The 25,259-nt window shown below is 36.5% G+C and overlaps 2 protein-coding genes across 3 annotated transcripts in view; both read left to right on the plus strand.

Moving 5' to 3' along the window:
* The first annotated feature begins 254 nt into the window (after positions 1–254).
* On the plus strand, positions 255–8,654 carry clk4b (CDC-like kinase 4b). Of its 2 annotated transcripts, XM_051093753.1 has the most exons (13): positions 255–367; positions 1,126–1,283; positions 3,854–4,073; positions 4,541–4,631; positions 4,925–4,991; positions 6,248–6,364; positions 6,453–6,619; positions 6,710–6,804; positions 7,229–7,358; positions 7,450–7,532; positions 7,627–7,706; positions 7,856–7,946; positions 8,327–8,654. In XM_051093753.1, the coding sequence occupies exons 2-13, from the start codon at positions 1,126–1,128 to the stop codon at positions 8,462–8,464; spliced, it is 1,437 nt and encodes a 478-aa protein (XP_050949710.1). In that variant the 5' UTR covers positions 255–367; the 3' UTR covers positions 8,465–8,654. The 2 variants fall into 2 exon arrangements, with proteins under 2 accessions (XP_050949710.1, XP_050949711.1); XM_051093754.1 differs by lacking the exons at positions 255–367; positions 1,126–1,283; positions 4,541–4,631 and having other exon boundaries at positions 3,933–4,073.
* Positions 8,655–10,642: 1,988 nt separating this feature from the next.
* LOC127152642 (collagen alpha-1(XXIII) chain) overlaps positions 10,643–25,259 on the plus strand; it is a 102,800-nt gene continuing 88,183 nt past the window's right edge. The window contains exons 1-2 of the mRNA XM_051093425.1: positions 10,643–11,225; positions 11,627–11,696. Coding sequence (XP_050949382.1) covers positions 10,941–11,225; positions 11,627–11,696 — 355 coding nt within the window. The 5' untranslated portion in view covers positions 10,643–10,940. The remainder of the gene's footprint in view (positions 11,226–11,626; positions 11,697–25,259) is intronic.

The raw sequence follows: 25,259 nt of genomic DNA on the forward strand, positions 1-25,259 counted from the left end.
TAAAAGATGTAGAATAGTAGGCAACAGGACAAAGTTGGCACAAAGACATCTAAATGTTTGGTTAAAATGGACAATAATACACTTAAAACAGAAAGTACTACTAACTATCAATTTTATCATTTATATATGATAAAATAGATATAGATATATGTATATATGCAAAATAATAAACTACATATCTTTAAATTATATAGCCAAGATTCCTGTACAATATGACAAGAAGACCTGTGCTTTGTTCAGTGTCCACCCAGAAATCCGCATCACCGGAAACGAGTCATAAGTGTAAAGCGGAAGTCATAAAGGGTGGTGTAGCTCAGTCTGGAAAGCAAAGTGTCTTATTTTACGACTTGAACGTAACGGGTGAAAGGTGAGTGTATTTTAAGTTTAAACATGTAACATAAAACTTTATTTTACAAGTTAGTAATTACCTCGAGTCTGCGGGGGGTAACATAAAGTTTAGGTGTCTTGCATTCGCCTGGATGCTAACCAACTAGCCAACCAAGAAAAACATTCACGGATAGAGTGAATATTTAAAGCGGCGTTTTTGATAAATAAACGTTTAAGTATTTTGACCATGAACCTGTATAATCCACTAAGTACACAATCGTCTGGCGTTGTAATTTGATTGTGTTTGTTTATATAAGAGGGGGGTGGCTAAAGCGCTAAATGTCATTAGCTCTTTGTTACTAAGCAACCAGGTATTCGGAAAATGTGATTATAAACAATTGTCGTGATTGCGGACGCTAATAGAGTTTGGTTTTATAAATGCCACATGTATTTCTGCATTTACATCACATGTATTTAATGAGGGACATTGCGTTCAAACCTTAAATTAGAGTAACCAAATCTAATTGGTGATGTTTAATTGCTTGTAAATAAGTTATGTGATATTAGTTAACGCGAATTTACTGCATGGTAAATTGTTCAGCTGAACTTTTAACAAGTCAAAACAACTGCAACAACTCGGCAACATGAAATTCAATAAGTAGATCAGGAGTGGAGAGCTGGCATCACCTTGGCTGTATTGAATTTTAAAACCCAGCGGGGTGTATGGAATGTCCTGATATACTGTTTCCCTGCCGTCGTTTTTATGACATGGACATTTTTCCTTTTTGGTGTGGTCAGATGCGGCGTTCTAAACGGATGCGGTCGCCGGATGGCTGGATCGCGGAGTACAGCTGGGAAGAGAGAGTGGAAGTGCACAAGAGACCGAAGCGTAGCTCACGTAGCGGGGAAAGAGAGCGGCAGCCCGGGCGAACTCATCACTATAAGACATACGAAAGGTAAGTAAGACCTAATCCACTTTTAAGTTGTAAAATTGCATTTTTATTATTATTATTATTTTAGATTATTTTAGATTATTATTTAGATTATTTTAGATTATTTTTAGTTCGAGTGGTCTTGGATTGTTAGACGTGTTGGCAGTGAGCCCTGTCAGCATGTCCTGCGTGTTTGCCAGCATGTCCTGCGTGTTTGCAGTGCCTTAAAATGATATAGTGTAGCATGTTCTTGGATTCAGAAACAAACAGTCAGGGTGACAACAAGTGCTGTAATCTGGCCTGTCAGAGAGTCCTGGTCAGTGCTTGCAATTCAGAGAATCCCACTGATGTAAAAATCCTTCTGACATTAAATTGCCAGTGTTAACTTGTTCCAAAATTTTTGTAATGTTAGTGAGATTATTAAGTTTTCAATATCTGTAAATATTTCAATATCTGCTGCCACAGTTGTGGTGGTGTTGTTTTTCTTTTTTCTTTTTTCTTTTCTTTTTTTTTTTTGTTAACAGTCATTTCATTAGTTTTCATTTGACCCTCCCAGGCATTTTGAAATGCAAACTGAGAGCTTGTAAAGATCTGTTCACTCCAAGAATGAGAATTTTATTAGTTCACACCAAGAAAGGTAACTATTTTTATAAGTGTGTGTTGCAGTTATATCTTCCTACCTTTTAGAGTTGCGATGCAATGAAATTCCATTTCAAAATAATCTTTTATCTTATTGTGAATCATTCACTCATCCATGTTTTCTTTTTATTTGTACAGTTTTGTTTGACCTTGTTGTTTTTGAGTGCAACATCTTAAAGGGATAGTTCACCCAAAAATTAAAATTGAGATGCTTTTGATGAAATCCTAGAGCACTGTGACCCTCCATAGATAGCAAGGGCCTACCAAGCAGTGTTGGGCACGTTACTTTAAATTAAAAGTAATTAGTTACTAACCAAGTTACATCATTATAAAATCAACTGATTACCAGGAAAAAATAACTATTGTGTTTAAAAAAAAAAAGTTTAGAATATGAGCGTGATATGATAAAAAGCTGATATGAAAGTGATGAATATGATTTAAAAAAAATAATAAAGTTCAAATATGTCAAATAACTTGGATGCCCCCAATATTAAATATGGTAAATGAATAAAACATTGTTCACAAATCTACACTATTTTAATGTTGCTGTGGGACAGTGTGAGAGACAGAAGCTGAATATCACACGTTATTGGGGTCGTTTCAGTATGCAGGCATGAAAAACATCCTGATGGGTCATTACTGAAAAAAAGTAATACCGTTAGTAACGCTGTTCATTTATAACGCTGTTATTCCCATAACTGCTGCCAAGGCACAGAAATGTAGTAAGGATGTCATTTATATAGCCCATGGAACATCAGTGCTTCAACCTCAATTTTATGAAGCTACGAGAATAATTGTGCGCAAAGAAAACAAAAATAACTTTATTCAACAATTTTTCACTTGTGTGGTGCTGCAGACATAGACGAGCTGTGCCTTGTTTACGAGCAGAGGAATGCACACAGATGCATCGTGGTACTCTCGATAATGGCAGCGGACTGTCCCGGGAGATAAGAAAACGTTGAATAAAATCTTTTTTTTTTTTTTTTTCTTTATGCACAAAAAGTACTCTCATAGCTTCATAAAATTCAGGTTGAACCACTAATGTCACATGGACTATTTTAACGACATTCTTACTATCTTTCTGTGGCTTGACCATGGTAGGAACCTTGCTGTCTATGGAGGGTTAGTGAGCTCTCAGATTTCTTCAAAAATATCTTAATTTGTGTTCTGAAAGTAAAAAGGTTTTGCGTGTTTGGAACGACATGAGGGTTAGTAATTAATTTGTGGATAAACTATCCCTTTTTCGGAAAACTATCCCTAAGATCCAACAACAGATAAACTGAACAAAATTGCATTTTTTCCAGTAAGCTGTTACACTTGTATGTATGACAAAACACTGAAAAAAGCTTTAAAAGCTCAATCTCTTTGAAGTTGGGTAGATTCAAATTGGTGATCAGTGTTTTTAGCATTCATCATATGGTGAAAAAAAAATTCCATATGCCTTAACTCTGCTGTGTAAAGATGCCTATAGTTAACTTTAAATCTGCATTTATTTTTCTAAAGTGGAAACTATGCTGAGTGCATCTGATTTAAAGTTGATTTGTCGTAATATGAATCAGGATGGTTTCCAGTTGCCGCAATACAGAATGTTCTGATTCTGTAATATAGGCTGACAGCTGGAATTTAAACACAACGCTCCAGCATCTTCATAACAGATTTACTGCTGCAACATTGACAGGTTAAAGCATCACTTTCACACATAACCGCTCTCTCAGAGCTTGTTTCTGTGGCTCTTTCTAAGAATAGCTTGCTCGTGGACACTTCCCTTTCGAGAAGACACTTGATGCTTTCAGCACCCAGGAGATCACGATTCAGCATTCCCTATCCCCTGCTGAAAGGGTTGATAAATTGCAGCAAAGTGAAAGCCACCTATAAATTTAACTGTCAAAGCTTTCATTGTCATCATATGCACAAGTGTGCCGTCTTCCTCAGTGTCTGATGTGTCTTATTGACAGGTGTCACATTAGCTCAAAGAGGCTGGAGTGCCGAGAGCGCAGGGCCAGAGAGGCCAGTGTGGAACATGGCGGGTATAAGGGTCGGGTGGACCCGGTCCGGGAGACGGAGAAGGAGAAAGACAGGAACCATTACAGCCAGTCGTCTGCACATAGAGAACGTAGTCGACGCAGCAGCAGAGAGCGTCAGCGTTCACGCCACCGGAGTCCCTGCTCAGACTCGGTAAACGATTTGTCAATATGTTGATTTTTACTTGAACTGATGTATTTGGTAATGTCCAGATTTACCATAGAAACCATCCGCTGTAAACTTGCAGTAAGGTGGTCAAGGGATCAGTTGACTGATTTACTTGAACTTCACTCATTGGTTGCAGAAATGGCTATTTGTTGATTGGTTGAGGGTCTTGAACAGAATTAGCTGTTCTTAAGTGCACTTCAAAAAAAGTTGTTTCCTGTCTGAAAATGTGTTGCCATGTCTTTCTTCTGTAACACACACTATGGTGGCCCTGTGCCGTTGTTGGCGATGAATTTGAATTTGCTGCTGCCGCCGTGGCCTGGCGCGGGGGTCCGAATCACTCCCTCCCCTTCATCAACCCCCCCTCGCTGAATGAATGAATGATGCGTACGGGCCTGATTCTGACTGGTGTTTGATGGTGGTGATGATGGTGATGATGATTCCCCCTACTCCAGAGAAGTCATCGCAGGAAAAGAACCAAGAGTATTGAGGATGATGAGGAGGGTCACCTGGTCTATCACAATGGAGACATGCTAAGAGCAAGATGTATAGAACACAAACCTTTCTCTATATAACTGTCTGTTCTGTGTCTATTAGTGGGACAATTCTGCCTACACTTGGGGGATATAAGGGGACCTTTGAAGACTTCTAATTTTAACCACTTTGAATTTAATGATTATGTTTGAAACTTTAATTTGGCACAAAATTTATATTCTATGAATATGATTTAAATGGAATGAACTTGTCAAGTCCCCTTTAGTACTGTAAAATATGTGCTTTTGTATGTTTTGTTCTGTCACAAAGCTTTACTTATGGCAGCCTCTTTGTCCCATTTATAGATGAGATTATAGGGACTCTTGGCGAGGGAGCCTTTGGAAAAGTGGTGGAGTGCCTCGACCATTCAAAGTAAGCCAGGTTTTGTGACTTCTTTGTCAAACAGGAAATGTTTATTGTGTTTCTTCTAGGGATCATTCACCCAAAAAGGAAAATTCTGTCATTAATTACTCACCGTCACGTCATTCCAAACAAGACGCAGCGAATCAGATTCTATGTCAGAATGCTGGGTCCTGCATCAGCAGCACCAGCACACATATTCGTGGTACTGTAGTGTTCCTGTTGCGTTGAAGACTGGTAAGGGAAGAGAAGAAATTAAAATCATTAGGGCCCGAGCACGGCTGGTGGAACATACTCAAACGTATGAAACTTTCCACACATGCCTAAAGTTGTGAAGGGTGTGGGTTTTCTTTGAAGGGTGTGTCCATGGCAGCGTGACAAAGTTTGATGTTTTGCCATGGGAATAGAAGCTGTTGCAAGCCATACAGTGTCCAATCTGCCCCAAACTTCACACGTTCAATTACAGTCCTGGCTTGAACACATCTGAAGGCCAATATTTTGTTATAATCATAGTGCCACCTGCTGGCAACAGGAAATGACTTGTTTTACACCAACTTAAACATGCAATGTCCAATCTGCACCAAACTTTACATATTTGATAAAAGTCCTGGCCTGAAGACATCTACATGCCAATATTCAGTTATAATCATAGCACCACCAGCTGGAAGAAGGAAGTTTGGCACATATAAATGACTGTGTGTATTCCTCCTATTATTTTCTTTTTGTTTGCGCACAAAAAGTATTCTTGTAGCGTCATAAAGTTAAGGTTGAACCACTGTCATCTGGACTATTTTAATGATGATCTTACTACATTTCTGAATATGGTAGTTCTGTTGCTGTCTATGCAAGGTCATTTGGATTTCATCCAAAATATCTTAATTTGTGTTCTGAAGAAGAATGAAGGTCTTATGGATTTGGAATGACAATAGGGTGAGTAATTAATGACAGAATTTTCATTTTTGAGTGAACTATCCCTTTTAAATCTTACAAACTGGCTAGAATAGACTAAATATGGCCAAAATATAGCCAAAAATGACAGTTACACTTTTGGTAGCTTGGTGGTTTTCTCCAGTTCTGAACACAACAATTGGGCAATGTTTATGTGCCGAAGTTTTGTTTGGAACACATAAATATGCATTTAAATAAAAACGTGAATTGGAAAATGTAATGCATAGGGTTCATGAAAGAGAACAATCAGAATCTGAAATTGGATTGTGTTGTATTCATTCGAATTGATGTAAACATACCTAGTGTGATTTTGTCTGCAGAAGTAATGTAAGAGTGGCGCTGAAGATCATCAAAAATATTGAGCGCTACCGTGAGGCAGCCATGTCAGAAGTTGACGTGCTTGAGCGGATAAACTCGCTTGATGAGGATAAGAGATTGTGAGTGTTTGACTTCAATGAAGAAATACACTGTAAATACACTTGTAAAGGCTTTTGGCTGTAATAAGTTACCTCAATGTCTTTGCAGTGCTTGTGTCCGAATGCTAGACTGGTTTGATCACCATGGCCACATCTGTATAGTGTTTGAGCTGCTGGGACTGAGCACATATGACTTCCTAAAGGAGAATGGATTCATGCCCTTCTCACTGAACCAGATCAGATGCATGGCAGACCAGATATTTAGAGCTGTGTACTGTGAGTATAGATGTATAAACTGTTACTAAGAAAGCAGCAATGCTACAGATCGCTGTTCTAAATATAGATAAATCCCTTTTTTGCCACCAGTTTTACATCGTAATAAGTTGACGCACACCGATCTTAAGCCTGAAAACATTCTGTTTGTGGACTCCAAGTACGACATGAAATACAACTCCAAGATGGTAAGAAAGAGCATAATGAAATGTCATAAACTGTAGTTCAAAAAGTTTGGGGTCAGTAAGATGAATGAAGAATGAATACTATAAGCAAGGAGGCATTAAAAATGATAAAATATATATTTGTAGATGTATGTATGTGTGTGTGTGTGTGTGTGTGTATATATATATATATATATATATATATATATATATATATATATATATATATATATATATATATATATATATATATATTACAAAAGCTTTATATTTCAAAATTATTATTATTATTTTTAAATTCTCATTTGTTTTTTTTTTTATTCAGGGAATCCTAAAAAAACATTCTGATTTCCACACGTATCAAGCAACATCGACCCCAAACCGTTGAACAGTAGTATATGTCTGTAAAAACAGAAGATGATGACAATTAATGTTTAATATATTACAGAAGCGAGATGAGAGGACCTTGAAGAGGTTGGATGTTAAAGTTGTGGACTTTGGCAATGCTACCTATGACCACGAGCATCACACCTCCGTGGTGTCAACCCGCCACTACAGAGCTCCGGAAGTTATATTAGGTGAACTATTTTCACTATTATTTATGCTGTTGTTTAATCCACTAAAATGTAGTCATGATTCTGAACATTGCATGTTGATCTCTGCTGGCAGAACTGGGCTGGAACCAGTCATGTGATGTGTGGAGTTTGGGCTGTATCCTGATTGAGTTCTACCTGGGGTTAACATTATTTCAGGTGCGAAGTCATGTGTACAGGCTTTATTATTCTACTGAATGTCTTGAGGCTTTATTTTAAATTTAAAATACTTACAGAAACTCCCTCTTTTCAGACTCACGACAGTAAGGAGCATCTGGCAATGATGGAGAGGGTTTTAGGCCCCATACCTGCACACCTACTCCAGAAAACCAGGTGCAGTATTATAACTTGAGACTAGGAGTTTGTGTCGGTTGCTTATAAATACAAGTTTCTTACATGATCAAAGATTATGTTCAGCAGAGACGTTTTTGGATTATTCATGATCTGTCTTTGACTGAAATATGACTGTGTTTCATTGTCAGGAAACGCCGTTATGTGCATCATGACAAATTGGACTGGGATGAGCACAGCTCTGCAGGGCGATATGTGAGGAAACACTGTAAACCTCTAAAGGTAAATATTATGATAAACTGATGGCTAAACATTGAACTACTTGTTTCCAAGTCCCCAAATCTTTATTACATTATGCTGCTCCTATTGCCTAAGAGTTGTTTTGATCACTTTGTACCATTTATGTGCACAAGTACAGAATGTTAAAGATTTGTAATGAAAACACTGAATGTTTTTCTCTAAAATGATGGTTGTTTTCTGGTTATAAATTCCAGTGGTCTTTTATTTTGCCTTCAGTAACTGCTTTGTATGTTTAATTCTTAAATTAAAAGTCTTGTGAACTACTACTTTTGGACATGTACTGATGCCAGTATGTTACTGAGACATACTGTTTGGATTGCCTAGATGAAAATAATATAGTTGAATTTTTGCTCCTTACTCAGCAATACATGTCCTCTAAAACCCCGGAGCATGAGCTGCTTTTTGACCTGCTGCAGAAGATGATGGAGTATGATTCATCCAAACGAATCACCCTGGAGCAGGCCATTGGGCATCCCTTTTTCAATCCGTTAAGAAAATAAAGAAAGTGACTTGGAGGCGACACAAAATGAACATTACTGCTCCCAGGGAGACTTCTGCTGACTGTATCAGTCTGCTTTAAGACTGCCTGTTTCATTACCTCTGTCCATATTTATTGTCAATTTGATTATATGGGAAAAAATTCCTCTGTACTTTTGACTAATTAAACTTGAATGCTTTGAATGCACACCATTTATGGCTTTTTGTCATTATTTTTAATAACAGTGAACTGACATTCAGAGAAATTAGTGTATCCACCTTATTTTTCCTGTAAGAGCAGGCGCAACCATTTGTAAATTTTGTGCGAGGCTTCCAGTCTCATCCGCTTCCAACTACTTTTAGCTGTACAAAACAGCTCATTTGCTGTTTGATATTGCAAACTGGTGTGTCTTACCATATTGATGCATTATCTTAATTATGAACACAGTGGTTTGTAGTACAATCAAAATTTTTACCGTTTACTGCACTTTTCGTATTTCGTATTTCCCTATGGCGGCTAATGAACCGGTGGTCTTGCACATTCACAGAAGACGGTTTGCTTCCTGCATTCCACTATTTGTGGATAGCAGATAGTGGAATGCAGAATTTTAGTCTTTTTTTTTTTCTCTTTAATTACTGCTATTACAGTATATGTCCTACAGATGGCACCAAAAGGCCTGTTCTTCACAAATGCTCTTCTAGAGCTGTAGTCGTCTTTGGTTCTGATGACTCCTTTTTTTTTTTTTTTTTTTTTTTTTTTTTTTTACAGACCACATGGACATCATGTGAAGAAAGTCTTGAGATTTTGCAGGATCGATGAAATAATCTTTGATGTAACTAAATTATGTGTGTTTTATTACAGGCAGACACAAACATTTCCTGTAATAAAGCACTAATAATAAGACACTCGGAGGATTATGTAATGTACATTGCACAAAAAAGTCATCCTTGGCCCCTAAGTGAGTTTAATGGGAGTTTATTTTGGACACACCATGTTCAATTTGCGCAATCCAAATTGTATTTTGTCGCAAATAGTGCAGCGCGGTTAAACAACAGTTATCTTTTGGACATCTAGTGGTTAAAGCATGAAACTACAAATTACTTGCAAAGGATCAATTGGTTTGGCATTTACTTGAGTTTGGTTTGGCTACATTTTTGCGTGACATCACAAACAAACAAATAGAGAAAAATTAAAGGGAAGGGGAAAAACATGTTCTCTCAACCAAGCCTTCTCCTTCCCATACGTCCCCTATCGTAGGCGAGTCTTTCATTTGCAATGCATCAAAATATGTGACACTGGACCACAAAACTGGTGATAAGGGTCAGTTTTTAAAATAGAGATGTATACATCATCTGAACGCTGAATAAATAAGCTTTCCACTGATGCATGGTTTGTTAGGATATAGGGCAATATTTGGTTGAGATACCACTATATAAAAATCTGTAATCTGAGGGTGCCAAAAAAAACAAAAAAACAAAATATCGCCTTTAAAATTGTTCAAATGAAGTTCTTAGCAATGTTACTAATCAAAAATTAAGTTTTTATATATTTACGGTAGGAAATTTACTAAATGTATTCATTGAATATGATATTTAATTAAAATCCTAATGATTTTGGCATAAAATAAAAATCGATCATTTTGACCCATACAATATATTTTTGGCTATTGCTACAAATATGCCCGTGTTACTCAAGTCTGGTTTTGTGGTCCAGGGTCACATATTAAATTATACTGTGTATTTCTGTGTATGATTAATAAAAATGTAGTCTTACCTTCTTTATTTGCGGAAATGATGTAAAGTCTTAAGGCAAGTATGCAGTTCTGTATGCAAATCCGTCACGACAGTTTATAGAGAATAATGGTATAGGAAACACTCTGGTTTTTGATGTGCTCACTCATTTATGAAATTTTGTTTAACAACAAAAGTTTTGTTTGTGTTTTTGTTTATATTTATAATGTGTATAATAATAAAGTGAAAGCACTAGAAACAGCTGTACTTAATTTCAGACGCGCAACTTTTGTTCATTAGTCTGTCCTAGTATCTCATGTGTTTACTAACGTTTGAAAACTCTGTTGAAACATACAGTAAGAGAACAGATACTCTTAAGACCCCCGTCAACCTTTTGTTTTTACTTTTGACCTTTGGGTCGAGAATTGGGGAAGACTGCGCGCACACACACAAATTCACACACTGTCGTTTACATAGTTTTGTTGACGGCGGTTCAGCAGCGAAAAAAGGGGGCAGACTGGATTCTCTGAAACACTTCAGAGGGAAACAATTTAACCTGCGTTCGAGACGCAGAGAGGCGCGCGACCGTCAGCTTGTCTCACGCAACAGACTTTCAGTAGTACACGCTCTCTTGTAGTGTGCGTCACATCGTTGCGTCTCCCGTCAGCCGCAGTTACGCTGAAGCCACAAACGCCGCTTTACCGAAATAAAGGTCTACCTGAGTCTCAAAAGAGGATTCAAGGAAAAGAGGATAATATTTTAACCATAATGCCAAAAATGGTTTCGACTGGGGATTCAAAAGATGTGTCAAAGACATCACGGTGCAGTGGACATCACACATCACAAATATTCCATTGTTTAACAACCCTCGTTTGTTTTATGCTGTCGGCGTCTTCGGTGGCAGTTTGTCTGTTTATGAACGTCAAAACATCTCATCTTGAGCGTAAAATTGAACTTCTGGAGATGGAGCGACTGTCTGTGATTCAACCTGTGCACTCCACACTGGATGCGCACTCGACTCTTCGGGATGCGATAGACAAACTTGTGCAAGAGGTGAGGTGTCTCTATTTTCAGTATTTCTTTGCTACTTTTATAAACATGAATACTAAATATTAGTCAGTTGATCTGGCTTTCAGTTTGGTTGTGTGTTGCTTATATAAAACATTTGTTATATTAACGTATTTATTATGTAACTTACAGTTGCAGAATAACTGTTCGTACTGTAGAGTATGAAATAATAATTCTCCGTACTGATTTTTCGTAGATGTTTCCCCTGTATTTTGAATTACGCTTTGCATTGTGTACTGTTTTAACATCCTCGAACTTAATAAAACATATTCTGGCGAAAATTGTACGGTTTTCTCCGGTTCCCCCTTACAGTATAATATTAAAGCACCAATGTGTGTGTGTATGTATCTATATATATATTATATAAATATATTCTGTTTTCTCAGAGACTTAAAGAGGGGGTGTCGAAAATTCGCACAGCTCGAGAAGCAGCGCAAGAGTGCTCGTGTCCTCCAGGTTTGTTCCTCTGCATGAGTCTGAGATGTTTTTATCTTCTCTTCCCTCCTAAAACTATCAGCTGAGGCATATTCACTGTATTTTTATCCCAAAATCTAAACTATGCCTTAAATTGGGTCAATAAATGATACAGGGGGTGACATGTTAGCATGTGATGTTGATAAGAATGTTCAGCTCAATAGGGACTTGTCTTGTGAAGCTATTGCATTTTATCCCACCAAAGCATTTTGTGTAGCCTATAATTTTATATTTAGTGAGGATTCTGAAAGACTTTTTCAATTAAGCTCTTGGAAAGATGGAATTAATCGTGGTTGCATCCCATCATTGCAAAGTCTTTCAAACGTAAGTTTAATGCCAAAGTTATAACCTGAAATATGAATTCCAGATGAAAAGAAAACTCGTAAAATCGAGACAAAGCGACAGAAATGATTATGACAAGGTAAATAGATGGACACAGAGAAGTTGTAATGATGAAAACAATTTTTTTACAGCCTGGATAAGTGACAGTCTTCTGACAAGTCAGTGTGACCACATGCAGAACCACAGCTTATATACTTCATGCTGAATTAAATAACTCACATGTGGAAGTTATAAAGATGAGAGTGGTGCTCCTCTGTCCGCAGAGGCCGGTGGATGCCACAGATTTATTGTGTAAGCTCAGCTACGAGACATTAAAATTCATTGCCAGCTATCGGTGCAAAGTAGGGGATAGACAGAGCATACTTAACCTTGCATGAATTTGTTGTTCTGTTCGTATGTTTTACTCCTTGGAAATTTGGCTTTTGCCTGAGAGAAAATGACAGGTTTACTCCTGCTCTGTTAAAGAGACATACCCTCTCAGGGCATTGTGGAATTATGCATGGAGAAATTTACTAGCCTATGAAGATTTCATGGTAGTGGTGCCTACCAAAAGAGGGCCTCCCATATACCCTCTGATGTTGTTGCTAAAATGTGGGTATAATTTAACTTGTAGCCCTGTCCCATAGGACACTACAGTTTCAATTAAACTCAACTCAACTCTAAAGCTCTTTTATCTTTTTACTCTGTATTCTTTTTCAAAGACTGGTTTCGCATCTATTCATATATAACCTTATCATGCACATTGTTCCTTTCCATGCTTAAAACTTTGCCATGAGCAAAGAGTGTATTAGAAATTCAGTTTATAGAGTTTTACTTCTCATACTGTTATCCTGAGGTGCTGTAGCTAGAAATGAAATCCAGTATTTTCCATCCCTGATATTGAAATATCAAAGAGGATAAAAGAATAGAAGAAAGAACAGGAAAGGCATCAAAAGTCATCTTGTAAGATCAGTAAACCTTGATAACATAAAAATGTACATTATATCATATCTGAATCTAAGATATCGTTTTAGCTCCTATGGCAGACTTTTTGAAGAAACATAAGATGTACACTGCTAGTCAAAAGTTTTTGTCAAAGATATTTTGTTTTTTTAAAGACATCTCTTCTGCTCACCAAGCCTGCATTTATTTGATCCAAAGTACAGAAAAACAGTACCATTTTGAAACATTTTTACTATTTAAAATAACTGTTTTCTATTTGAATATATTTCAAAATGTAATTTATTCCTGTGATTTCAGAGCTAAATTTTTAACATCATTACTCCAGTCACATGATCCTTCTGAAATCATTCTAATATTCTGATTTGCTGCTCAAAAAAAAAAAAAAAAAAATTATTATTATTATTATTATGTTCAAAACAGCTGAGTAGTTTTTTTTTTTTTTTTCAAATTTCTTTGATGAATAGAAAGTTTAAACAGCATTTATCTGAAAAAGAAGTGCTTTGTTACATTCTAAATGTCTTTATCATCTATTGTGTTCAATTTAAAGCATCCTTGCTAAATAAAAGTGTTAATTTCTGTAACTGTCTTAATTTTTTTTTTTTTTTTTACAGCAAATCAGCATATTAGAATGATTTCTAAAGGATCATGTGACACTGAAGACTGTAGTAATGATGCTGAAAATTTAGCTTTGATCACAGGAATAAATTACATTTTAAAATATATTTAAATAGAAAAAAGTTACTTTAAATAGTAAAAATATTTCAAAAATTTACTGCTTTTGCTGTATTTTGGATCAAATAAATACAGGCTTGGTGAGCAGAAGAGAAGTCTTTAAAAATTAAAAATCTTTTGACTGGTAGTGTATTTAAGGTAAATATGTTTTACTGGCTTTGTCAGCATTACTTTCGGATTGTTGCTTATCAATTTGTTTTTAGAGGAACCATTTCTCCATGAGTTTTGTGTATTTCACATTAACATCTCAGATACCTGATACTAGTTGATACTAATAAAGGCAACCATCAAAATATGATTTACACCTGGACAGTTATATCACAGGCAGTGAGCTTTATGATATTTTTGTGCTTGAGCTTTATGATGTCTTTAATAGTTAACATTTGATCATTTATATTTGATAATTTACTGTTTTACATCAAAATAGTAAATAGTGCTATATAAGTAAAATGCAGGCCTTTTTATGATGCTCATGGGAGTTTTTTATTGGCAGTCTCACAAATTATTTAATGAAAAATCATTTACAGGCTGGCTACTAGTATAATATGAACATTTAAGCATGTTATTTACTGTGATAAAATGCTATTCTGCTCTAAATATACTTTTTTAGTTGAGTGGTATTTGTTATCATCGTAATAAAAGGTAAGAGGCTTGTAAACAAAACATGCGTTGACTTTATTTTAAAGAGTGTAATTGAAGTTTGTTGGAAATAAGAATTGTGTCTTGGAAGTAAGACGTGTTTCTTAGTTCTTTACAGTGAATAGACCTTTTGTCTTTCTCACTTATGTTGCGCTTCCTGTCTCCAATTGAAGGCTCAGGTGCTTTTAGTGAATTGGACTGTTTTCTTGAGCTGAATGGTAAACCTGAGTCATCCATCTGTACAATTTGCTGTTCCTTCCTTTGCTTTTAATAGGCTTCCTTTCAAGGCTGACATCAGAAAACACACTTGAACCACAGACACAAAAGGACCAAAACCTGCAGACCATGAACTAATGAGCTCAACAAAGCAGTTAATTGATTCATGCCTTGTCAAAGCTGAAGTCTCTTAGACTTTGGCTTCCTCTGAACCTGAAATGACAACACACTGGTCACTTAGGGCTCAAATTGAAGGAGATACTGAAACAATTAGCTGCTCAGACACTTCCCTATGACATTTGAATTCAGCCTTTCTGCGAATCTAAGCAGAAATACATTTAAATAACTTTCATGATTCACAAATTATACCACTGAAGCACACAAGCATTAATAATGGGGCTTTCAGAGCAGTGCCACTGAAGAACTGTCCACTCTGTTTTTTCCAGTGTAAAGAACATTTAAATAATAACCCTTTTTCCAATAAAAAGTGAACCTTTTGTGAAATGGAAAGCTTCCAAGGATGTTAAAGGTTCTTCTTGGAAACACAGATGCCAGTAAACTTTTATTTTCAAGAGTGTACTTAAATGCAAGTTTTCAGTCTCTTCTATACAGTGGCATGCGAACGTTCGGGAATCCCTTGCAGAATCTATGAAAATGTGACTAATTTTAACAAAATAAGAGAGATCATGCAAAATGCATGTTATTTTTTATTTAGTACTGTCCTGAGTAAGCTATTTTACATAAAAGATTTTTACATAAAAAAAAAAAAATAGCTGAAATTATTAAAATAACCCCCTTCAAAAATTTGGGAACCCTAGGTTCTTAATACTGTGTGTGTTCACTTGGATGATCTACAACTGTTTGTTTTGTTTTGTAATGGTTGTTGATGAGTTCCTTGTTTGTTCTGAACCATTACACTGAGCACTGTTCTTTAGAAAAATCCTCCAGGTCTCGCAGATTCTTTAGGTTTCCAGCGTCTTTTGCATATTTAAGCCCTTTCCAGCAGTGCTTGTATGATTTTGAGATCCATCTTTTCACACTGAGGACAACTGAGGGACTCAAACACAAGTATTAAAAAAGGTTCAAATATTCACTGATGCTCCAAAATGAAACACGATGCATTAAGAGCAGAATGAAACAGAATGGAACAGAATGGAAATGTCCAAATTTGTCTTAGTTTGTTGAAATATATTTTTTTCCATTTAGTACTGTCCTTTGGAAGCAACTGAAGATCCTTGCATGTTTCCCCGGAAGACAAATTAAGTTCAATTTACCTTGATCTTTAAATTGAAAAAGTTTTCAACCCCTGGCTCTTAATGCATCGTGTTTCCTTCTGGAGCATCAGTAAATGTTTGAACCCTTTTTAATAGTTGTGTCTGACCCCCTTAATTGTCTGTGAAAAGATGTAAGGGGTTCCCAAACTTTTGCATACCACTGTATGTATATATAGTTTCAAACCCTCCTCTTTTGGTTGCACATGAATCTCTGTGATGCTGAAAGCAGTTGACATTCATCTCTAGCATTTGTGACCTTGTCGTAATCGTTATTGGTGCCTTTTTTGTCCTATTGTCTTAAGGTTGGAAAATAGCAAATTGTCATTTTAAAGCGCCATACTCTACATATTGCAACAGAGCAGAATCCCAGCCAGATCAGCAGAATACAGATGTTTGCATTCATTGTGAGTCTCTATTGATACCACATTCATAACAGATTTCAATAATACAGCTGCGTTTGTTTCACAAGTAAGCCTACGGCTATACTAGCCAGTGCTCAGAAAACCTGTTACTGCCACTACGGACAAACACATTATTTTAAAACCGAAATCTGAGCGTGACTGTGAAAAACGACAGTAGGAAAAATCCAAATGTTTCACATAACTCTGTGACCCCATACCCGAGCCTCAGGGTGATGTAGATCCCAACCTGTCACGGATCCGGACACCTTGTCTCCTCTCTCAGGTTGGGAGGTTGTTCTGGAAACGGCGCGACGTGCTTGGATAAACGTGCCTCTTAAGAATGTAATCCGCCCTTGTTTTATTGGCCTACCCATTGAGAAGGCTGTAAGCTTTAATGCTTCCTCCAAAAGCCGTCTAGGGCTCTAAGGGTTTCGCTGTGGGTGAGATGGAGGGGTACAGATTATCTGTTGGCCTCTGTGTTGGTTTTGAACTTTTTCATGTCTGATCTACGTTAAGCTTTCCCCTCTGTGCATAAGTGTAGTCATATGCTATACCTTCATGTTGATTTAAGTAGGCATGAAGCAGGGTAACGTGAAAATCTAGCCCTTTCCGTGCACACTGGGTGCTTATGTGTTTCTCCACACCAAGGTTTTTTACTTTGCTGAGAAAAAGCGGATCTCTCAAAATCTGCGGCTGAGGAGATGCACTGGAAAATGAATAAATATTTTTCTCCAGAAATAACTGGCTAACTTTAGCGATCGAATCTCCAGCACACATATTGTGTTGCTTTCTCAGGGCGACTTGAAAAATAATATTGCAGATATTTTTTTAAAAGGACAGTTCAAAATTCTTGTCATAATTTGTTGTTTCCAATAACTTTTTATCTGTGGAACATACTTTTTTCATCCATATAATGGAAGTCAATGGTAACAGTTTGGCAACCAATATTTTTCAAAATATCTTCTTTAATGTTCCACAGAAGAAAGAAAGTCATACAGGTTTGAAATGACATGAGGGTGATAAAATAATTTTCATTTTTGGGTGAACAATCCTTTGTGGGTAAGTGCAGCCTGCGAGCACATACGCGGCACAAACTTTTCTTATTACTTTCAATTGACATGAGTCTGTAGCTGCATGGCTTTGCGAAATAGGCGGTCAGAATGTATCTCCATCAGGATCTAGCTAAATAAATACAAAATAAAGGCAATAGCGGTATGGGTTCTGTACTCTGCTTATTAAAAGCATCTGTCTGTAGTTTGTGGGAGGGCATTCTGGCATACTCTCAACATCACTGTAAAAACTCCCTCCCTGTTTGGCTGCAACATTTCCCAATTTCATTTGAATGAAATGGGAGGCCATGTACCCGCTGAAAATAGAGAGTAGATATGGAAGCAATTATGGTATGTTAGGTCTGATTATCAGAAAAAATAGGTGATTTGTTGATCATATGGTAGGCTTGCACTTTTTCTCTCCCTCTCATCTCACACCTCACAAGAATTTATACATTTGGAGAACATTTATACCTTCTTGCTCAATCCTAGATGGTTTTAAACATCTCCAATTACAGTAAAATAAAACCAGGGTTCTTTTCTAACTATTTGATAACTGCAATGAAAACACGTTCTGCATTTTTCATCTTTGTCAGATGTAATCATCATAATCTTTTCTCTTTAATCTCAAAGTTGATGTCAATTTATAAACGATAAGAGCGTTGTTGCACAGCCCTTATTTTTATGCATGTGAAGACCTCTTTTTTTAGTGGTTAAAAGTTGTTCTTACTCATCCGATCTTGGCTCAGCCTTTTGTTTGTTTCGGTCTGCATGCATGGAAAAGTTGGCAGGGCTGTTGCTGTTTTAATTTGTTTCCTAATTCCTTAAACAAGTGTTAAAATGCTCGTTAAGCACTTGTGGTTGACAGAACATGGTCGTTCTCAGACTATTTGAAATACAAGTACGCCATTAATTGAGTGTTCTCATAACAGCTTACTGGAACCTGTCATTGTTCATTCATCTTCACGTCGGCCCAAATCTGTATCATATAAATCAGATTCTTGAACAAATGGCTCTTGTGAACCGGTTCTCTTTGAACCAAAAACAGCAGTAGTTCAATTCTCGAAACAAATGACTCATTCAAGCTTGTTCTATAAATAGACAAGTTTCTAATTTCAGTAACTTTGAAACACTGCCATGTACACTACCAGTCAAAAGTTTTTGAACTACTAGTGTCAGGTATCTGAGAAATGTTAACGTAAAATACAGCTCATGGAGAAATGGTTCCTCTAAAGACAAATTGATAAGCAACACTCTGAAAATAATGCTGACATAGCCAGTAAAACATATTTACCTTAAATACACTGCCAGTCAAATGTTTTTGAACAGTAATTTTTTTTAACCACTTCTCTTCTGCTCACAAGCCTGATTTTTTATATCCAAAATACCTCAAAAACAGCACAATTTTGAAATATTTTTACTATTTAAAATAACATTTTTCTATTTGAATATATTTTAAAATGTAATTTATTCCTATGATCAAAGCAAAATTTTCAGCATCATTACCCCAGTCTTCAGTGTCACAAGATCCTTCAGAAATCATTCTAATATGCTGATTTGCTGTTACAGAAAAAATTATTATTGTTATTATTATTCTTATTATTACTATTATTATTATTATTAATATTAGTATTAGTATTATTATTATTATCAATATTTAAAACAGTTGAGTACATTTTTTGATTCTTTGATGAATATAAAGATCCAAAGATCAGGAAAAAGTTATAGAAATTAATACTTTTATTTAGCAAGGATGCTTTAAATTGATCAAAAGTGATGATAAACACATTTATAATGTTATGACATATGACATATGATGATAATGATGTTTTCTATTTCAGATAAATGATGTTCTTCTAAACCTTCTATTCATCAAAGAAACCTGAAAAAAAAAATCTACTTAGCTGTTTTCAACATTATAATAATATTAAATGTTTTTTGAGCAGCAAATCAGAATTTTAGAATGATTTCTGAGGGATCATGTGACTGAAGTAATGATGCTAAAAATTAATTAAATTACATTTTAAAATACATCAAAATAGAAATCAGTTATTTTAAGTATTAAAAATATTTCCGAATTTTTCTGTTTTTGCTGTACTTCGGATCAAAAAAAAAAAAAAAAAAACACAGAAAAGAAGAATTCTTTAATATGTAAGAAAAATGGACAGTGAAATGTAGCTAAATGATATGAATGTAATCAAATTGAACCAAGAGCTTGTGAATCAGAATCGAATTGAGAAATTTGTATGGCTTGAAATCCGCTCTTTATTTTGCTTTAGTCTCTCCACTGAACCTTTCATTATAAGCTCATTCACATATCCATTTCCCATCAGTCATTCCTGTTCTTTCAATTGGGTCTCGTAGCCGGTTGAGTTGCACATGCCGGACATCATGCTGTCTGTTTGCATGATTATGTGTATTGAAAGAGCCTGATTCTTGTCCTTGCGTTGTCAGGCCTAATCTTAATTGCAAATCTCCCAAATGCCTCCAGCAAGCCAGAGAATTTATTTTCTCCCTCTGTTGTATCCCCCATCTGTGTGGCAGCATGCCACGTCTTTTCACATTATAAACTTCTCCCCTAACTGTACTTTTGGGTTGCATGGTCCATGGCAGATCCTTGGAGCTGTGGAGCCTTGTTTCCTAGACTGAGATTTTGAACAGGGTTGCACTTTTTTTTGGTGCCACGGGGAGATCTTGCTGCAACATTTTTCACTGTCAAGCTGTGAGGTTTGTTTTGCATCGTTTTCACCTCAGGCTTTTCTGGAAACTGGTCTTGAGTGATTAAAAAAAGAAAAAAGAATTCCTAACCGCTTTCAGCTTGGACTATTTAGACTTGATGTTGCTTAACTCAATGTCAAACCATGGAAAGACAGTAACGGTTCCTCATCATTCCCAGCCTGGTAGTAACTCAAACTAGATTTTTATCGGAATGTTGAAATATCCAGTTATTCACTGTCAATTATTAGATGTCTCTTGATTTGTCCTTTCAAAATCTGTATGTTTAATTACAACTGAAATACCATGGCAGCCTACAAATCAAAAAGGTTGAGAAACGCTGCTGAAGTGAATCTTGAGTGACACGTGCTGCTTCTTAGTAGTACATGTGGACCTCCGTTGATTCGTCATGCTCACTCAGTTCTGTACACTGCTGATTCATTTTTGGGCGTCTTATGAACAAACCTCAAGCGGGTTGGCCTTTGAGCAGCTGCGTTCAGTTATCTAAAAAGAAAGAATTCAAATCCGTGTGAAGACTATTTTGCAGACTAAGTCAGAGTTGCGTGCAGTTGGTTTCGGACGATTGTAATCTCCTAATTATGTGTGTTATTGTAGCCTGTTTTGATTGGCTGAGAGATAAGATGCCTTCCTTCTTCAACCAGGCTCTATTGAAGAGCAATTCAACAGATGTCACTTATACTGTTTTACTCTAGGAAAGAAAAAACACCCTCCATATTTTACAAGTGTACTGTGCTGACCTGTTGAAATTTAGGATAAATTCTCCCAGGATAGACAGATGCTTGTTTGGGAAAGTTTTTCCTGTATTTTCTATTAAGCGTACACAGCTTGTTTATATGTGTGTTTTGGCTCTGACAGGCTGTGTGTTTATATGTGTGTTTGTGGTTTTTGAGTCTGAGTGAATGTGTAGGCCTCCAGCACTTGGTGGGGGGTTGTGTACTGAACGTCTGGCAACCCTCTGATAGTTTAAGTCAGACTTTGTCCACTGCTAGCAAGCTTCAGCTGTGCCAGATAAACATTTTCCTGCTTTGGACAACAAGTGTTGATTACACACAGTGGTAAAGTAGATTTTAAACATTCTATTAAACAAATAATGTGTTTAAGTGCTAATAAATTGCATTGTGGCATCTTAAAATAAATCAATTCAGTACACTGTAAAAAATAAACAACACAATTTGTTGAGTCAGTTTAAAATAATTTGTTACCCTGCTGCCTTAAAATGTTAAATTCAGTCAACTAAAATAAGTTTATTCAACTTGAAATGTTAAGTTGTACTAAGTAACAACTTAGATATTTGTGTTTGCTAAATTTAACAGATGGGTAAGTAACCCAGCTGCCTTAAAATTTTAAGTTGATTCAACACAAATATCTAAGTTGTCAGTTAGTATAATTTAACATTTCAAGTTGAATAAACTGTTTTTGAGTTGACTGAACTTAAAATTTTAAGGCAGCCAGATTACAAATTATTTTGACTCAACTAATTGTTTTTTACAGTGTATACACTTAAATATTTTCAGTATCTTTAATGTTTTTGAAAAAGTATGGTAATATTGTGACATAATTTAAAATTCTGTTTGAATATGTTTTAAAATGTAATTTTGTAAATTTCCTGTGATGGCAAAGCTGAATTTTCAAATAATGGTAATTTTAGAATGGTCTTTTCTGGATATATTTTATTACAAACCCCTTTATAACCCTTTCCTTTTTTTCATATTTTGCCATAAACCATCTTAAATATTCAGACAGGCACCTGCAATTCTGGCCAAAAAAAAAAAAAAATAGTAATTGTCTCTCATTGGCTTGATTAGCTAAGCCCTCAGAGCACTTCTTATTTAGTGATACTGCATGATTTGTAGATTATATGTAATAGTTTACACTTTTTAAAAGGTAAATTACATTCTTAAGGACTCTACGCTTACATTTCTAGCAGTAGTGCTCCTACTTAAAAAAAAAAAAAAAAATAGGAACATGGTTGATCTGATCAATGACAGAAATTAACCTTATAGGGCGATGTTTGACTCCTTAAAGGGTTTTTTAAACCTTTGTAATGCTATTGTTGTTTATTAAACTTTATTAAATGTATGTCATTTTTTTGTACCAAAAAAGTTAGATTTATAAAGCTTTATCAAAAATGTAATTAATCAATAAATTCAGTTAAAATAATAAGACACAATCAAGAAGACAGAAGAAGTCAAATGAAATCAGCATCAACAATTCATCCTTGCATGGCACAGAATTTCATAGCATTTCATAATAACAATTTCATGAGATTAATGTTTTAAATAATGAAGTTTTGAATTTAGAAATTTAAATGATTTAAATGACTCGATTTATACTTAAGTTAGATTAGGTTATCAAGACATCTGGGTGTGCGCTTTAAAAATTATAAGTGTTTATTGTGATATAACTTGCTATATTTATGTACCAAAAAATGCAGATGAGTTGAAGGCCACTGTCAAAGAAACCTGGGCTTCCATACCACCTCACACCATACCACACAAACGTTTTTAGTGAATAGTTTGCCTTCTGGAAAGTATGTTCATTTACTGTATATGTACTCAATACTTGGTAGGGGCTCCTTTTGCTTTAATTACTGCCTCAATTCGGCATGGCATGGAGGTGATCAGTCTGTGGCACTGCTGAGGTGGTATGGAAGCCCAGCTTTCTTTGACAGTGGCCTTCAGCTCATCTGCATTTTTTGGTCTCTCGTTTCTCATTTTCCTTTTGACAATACCCCATAGATAGAGAATCTATAGGGTTCAGGTCTGGTGAGTTTGCTGGCCAGTCAAGCACACCAACACCATGGTCATTTAACCAACTTTTGGTGCCTTTGGCAGTGTGGGCAGATGCCAGATCCTGCTGGAAAATGAAATCAGCATCTTTAAAAAGCTGAAGCAGAAGGAAGCATGAAGTGCTCTAAAATTTCTTGGTAAACAGGTGCAGTGACTTTGGTTTTCAAAAAACACAGTGGACCAACACCAGCAGATGACATTGCACCCCAAATCATCACAGACTGTGGAAACTTAACACTGGACTTCAAGCAACTTGGGCTATGAGCTTCTCCACCCTTCCTCCAGACTCTAGGACCTTGGTTTCCAAATGAAATACAAAACTTGCTCTCATCTGAAAAGAGAACTTTGGCAACAGTCCATTTCTTCTTCTCCTTAACCTAGGTAAGACGCCTCTGACGTTGTCTGTGGTTTAGGAGTGGCTTAGCAAGAGGAGTACGACAACTGTAGCCAAATTCCTTGACACGTCTGTGTGTGGTGGCTCTTGATGCCTTGACCCCAGCCTCAGTCCATTCCATTCCTTGTGAAGTTCACCCAAATTCTTGAATCGATTTGGCTTGACAAGCCTCTCAAGACTGCGGTTCTCTCGGTTGGTTGTGCATCTTTTTCTTCCACACTTTTTCCTTCCACTCAACTTTCTGTTAACATGCTTGGATACAGCACTCTGTGAACAGCCAGCTTCTTTGGCAATGAATGTTTGTGGCTTACCCTCCTTGTGTAGGGTGTCAAATGATTGTCTTCTGGACAACTGTCGGATCAGCAGTCTTCCCCATGATTGTGTAGCCTAGTGAACCAAACTAAGAGACCATTTTGAAGGCTGAGGAAATTTGTTTTAAATTGATTAGCTGATTGGCATGTGACCATATTCTAATTTGTTGAGGTAGTAAATTGGTGGGTTTTGTTAAATGTGAGCCAAAATCATCACAATTAAAAGAACCAAAGACTTAAACTACATCAGTCTGTGCGCATTGAATTTATTTAATACGCAAGTTTCACAATTTGAGTTGAAGTGCTGAAATAAATGAACTTTTCCATGACATTGTAATTTATTGAGGTGCACCTGTAGAAGCACATGGATGAAACACTAGAAGTTAGGTTCTCTCTCTTTCCCCTAATATTGGTTAAAAAACCAAGCGAACCTGTGTCAAGAGAGTAATAACTGTCAACAGTGTTACACAAGTATTAGTGCTGCACATTTTAACAACAATTGAACTAAAACGTATGTTTTGTTTATGAATATATATTTCTAAACATAGCATGTGCTCAGTAGTTCTAGGCTTCCATGTTGACTATAGGCCCAAAACTCTAAAAGTGTCAACTAAGTTACCTGTCAACTACAGGGTGGGCCATTTATATGGATACACCTTAATAAAATGGGAATGGTTGGTGATATTAACGTCCTGTTTGTGGCACATTAGTATATGTAAGGGGGCAAACTTTTCAAGATGGGTGGTGACCATGGTGGCCATTTTGAAGTCGGCCATCTTGGATCCAACTTTTGTTTTTTCAATAGGAAGAGGGTCATGTAACACATCAAACTTATTGGGAATTTCACAAGAAAAACAATGGTGTGCTTGGTTTTAACTTAACTTTATTCTTTCATGAGTTATTTACAAGTTTCTGACCACTTATAAAATGTGTTCAATGTGCTGCCCATTGTGTTGGATTGTCAATGCAACCCTCTTCTCCCACTCTTCACACACTGATAGCAACACCGCAGGAGAAATGCCAGCACAGGCTTCCAGTATCCATAGTTTCAGGTGCTGCACATCTCGTATCTTCACACCATAGACAATTGCCTTCAGATGACCCCAAAGATAAAAGTCTAAGGGGGTCAGATCGGGAGACCTTGGGGGTCCCAAGGCTCCCAAATCATCCTCGTTGAGATGCTGCAGTAGCTGGAGTTTGTAAGGGTGCCATTTGTGAGTAGCTAATATCCGCCGAAGGGATGTTCGACTAATGCCACTCTCCAGTGACATGCGGCGAGTGCTACGCTGTGGGCTCTTGCTGAATGAAGCTAGGACAGCCACTGATGTTTCTTCATTAGTGACGGTTTTCATGCGTCCACATTTTGGCAAATCCAACACTGAACCAGTTTCACGAAACTTAGCAAGCAGTTTGCTAACTGTAGCATGGGAGATGGGTGGTCTCGTAGGGTGTCTTGCATTGAAATCTGCTGCAATGACCCGGTTACTGCGTTCACCAGATATCAACACAGTTTTGATCCGCTCCTCACGTGTTAACCTCTTCGACATGTCAATGGCTGTGAACAAAGAGAAACTTGTAAATAACTCATGAAAGAATAAAGTTAAGTTAAAACCAAGCACACCATTGTTTTTCTTGTGAAATTCCCAATAAGTTTGATGTGTCACATGACCCTCTTCCTATTGAAAAAACAAAAGTTGGATCCAAGATGGCCGACTTCAAA

Source organism: Labeo rohita, chromosome 21 (genome assembly GCF_022985175.1).
Source record: "Labeo rohita strain BAU-BD-2019 chromosome 21, IGBB_LRoh.1.0, whole genome shotgun sequence".
In the NCBI taxonomy this organism is placed as follows: Eukaryota; Metazoa; Chordata; class Actinopteri; order Cypriniformes; family Cyprinidae; genus Labeo; species Labeo rohita.

Excerpts from the sequence above, each read along its gene's own strand:
- clk4b (XM_051093753.1), top strand. The coding sequence starts at position 1,126 with ATGCGGCGTTCTAAACGGATGCGGTCGCCGGATGGCTGGATCGCGGAG. Across the intron at positions 6,620-6,709 it reads GATATTTAGAGCTGTGTACT|TTTTACATCGTAATAAGTTG; the intron begins GTGAGTATAGAT and ends TTTTGCCACCAG. Across the intron at positions 7,533-7,626 it reads TGGGGTTAACATTATTTCAG|ACTCACGACAGTAAGGAGCA; the intron begins GTGCGAAGTCAT and ends CCCTCTTTTCAG.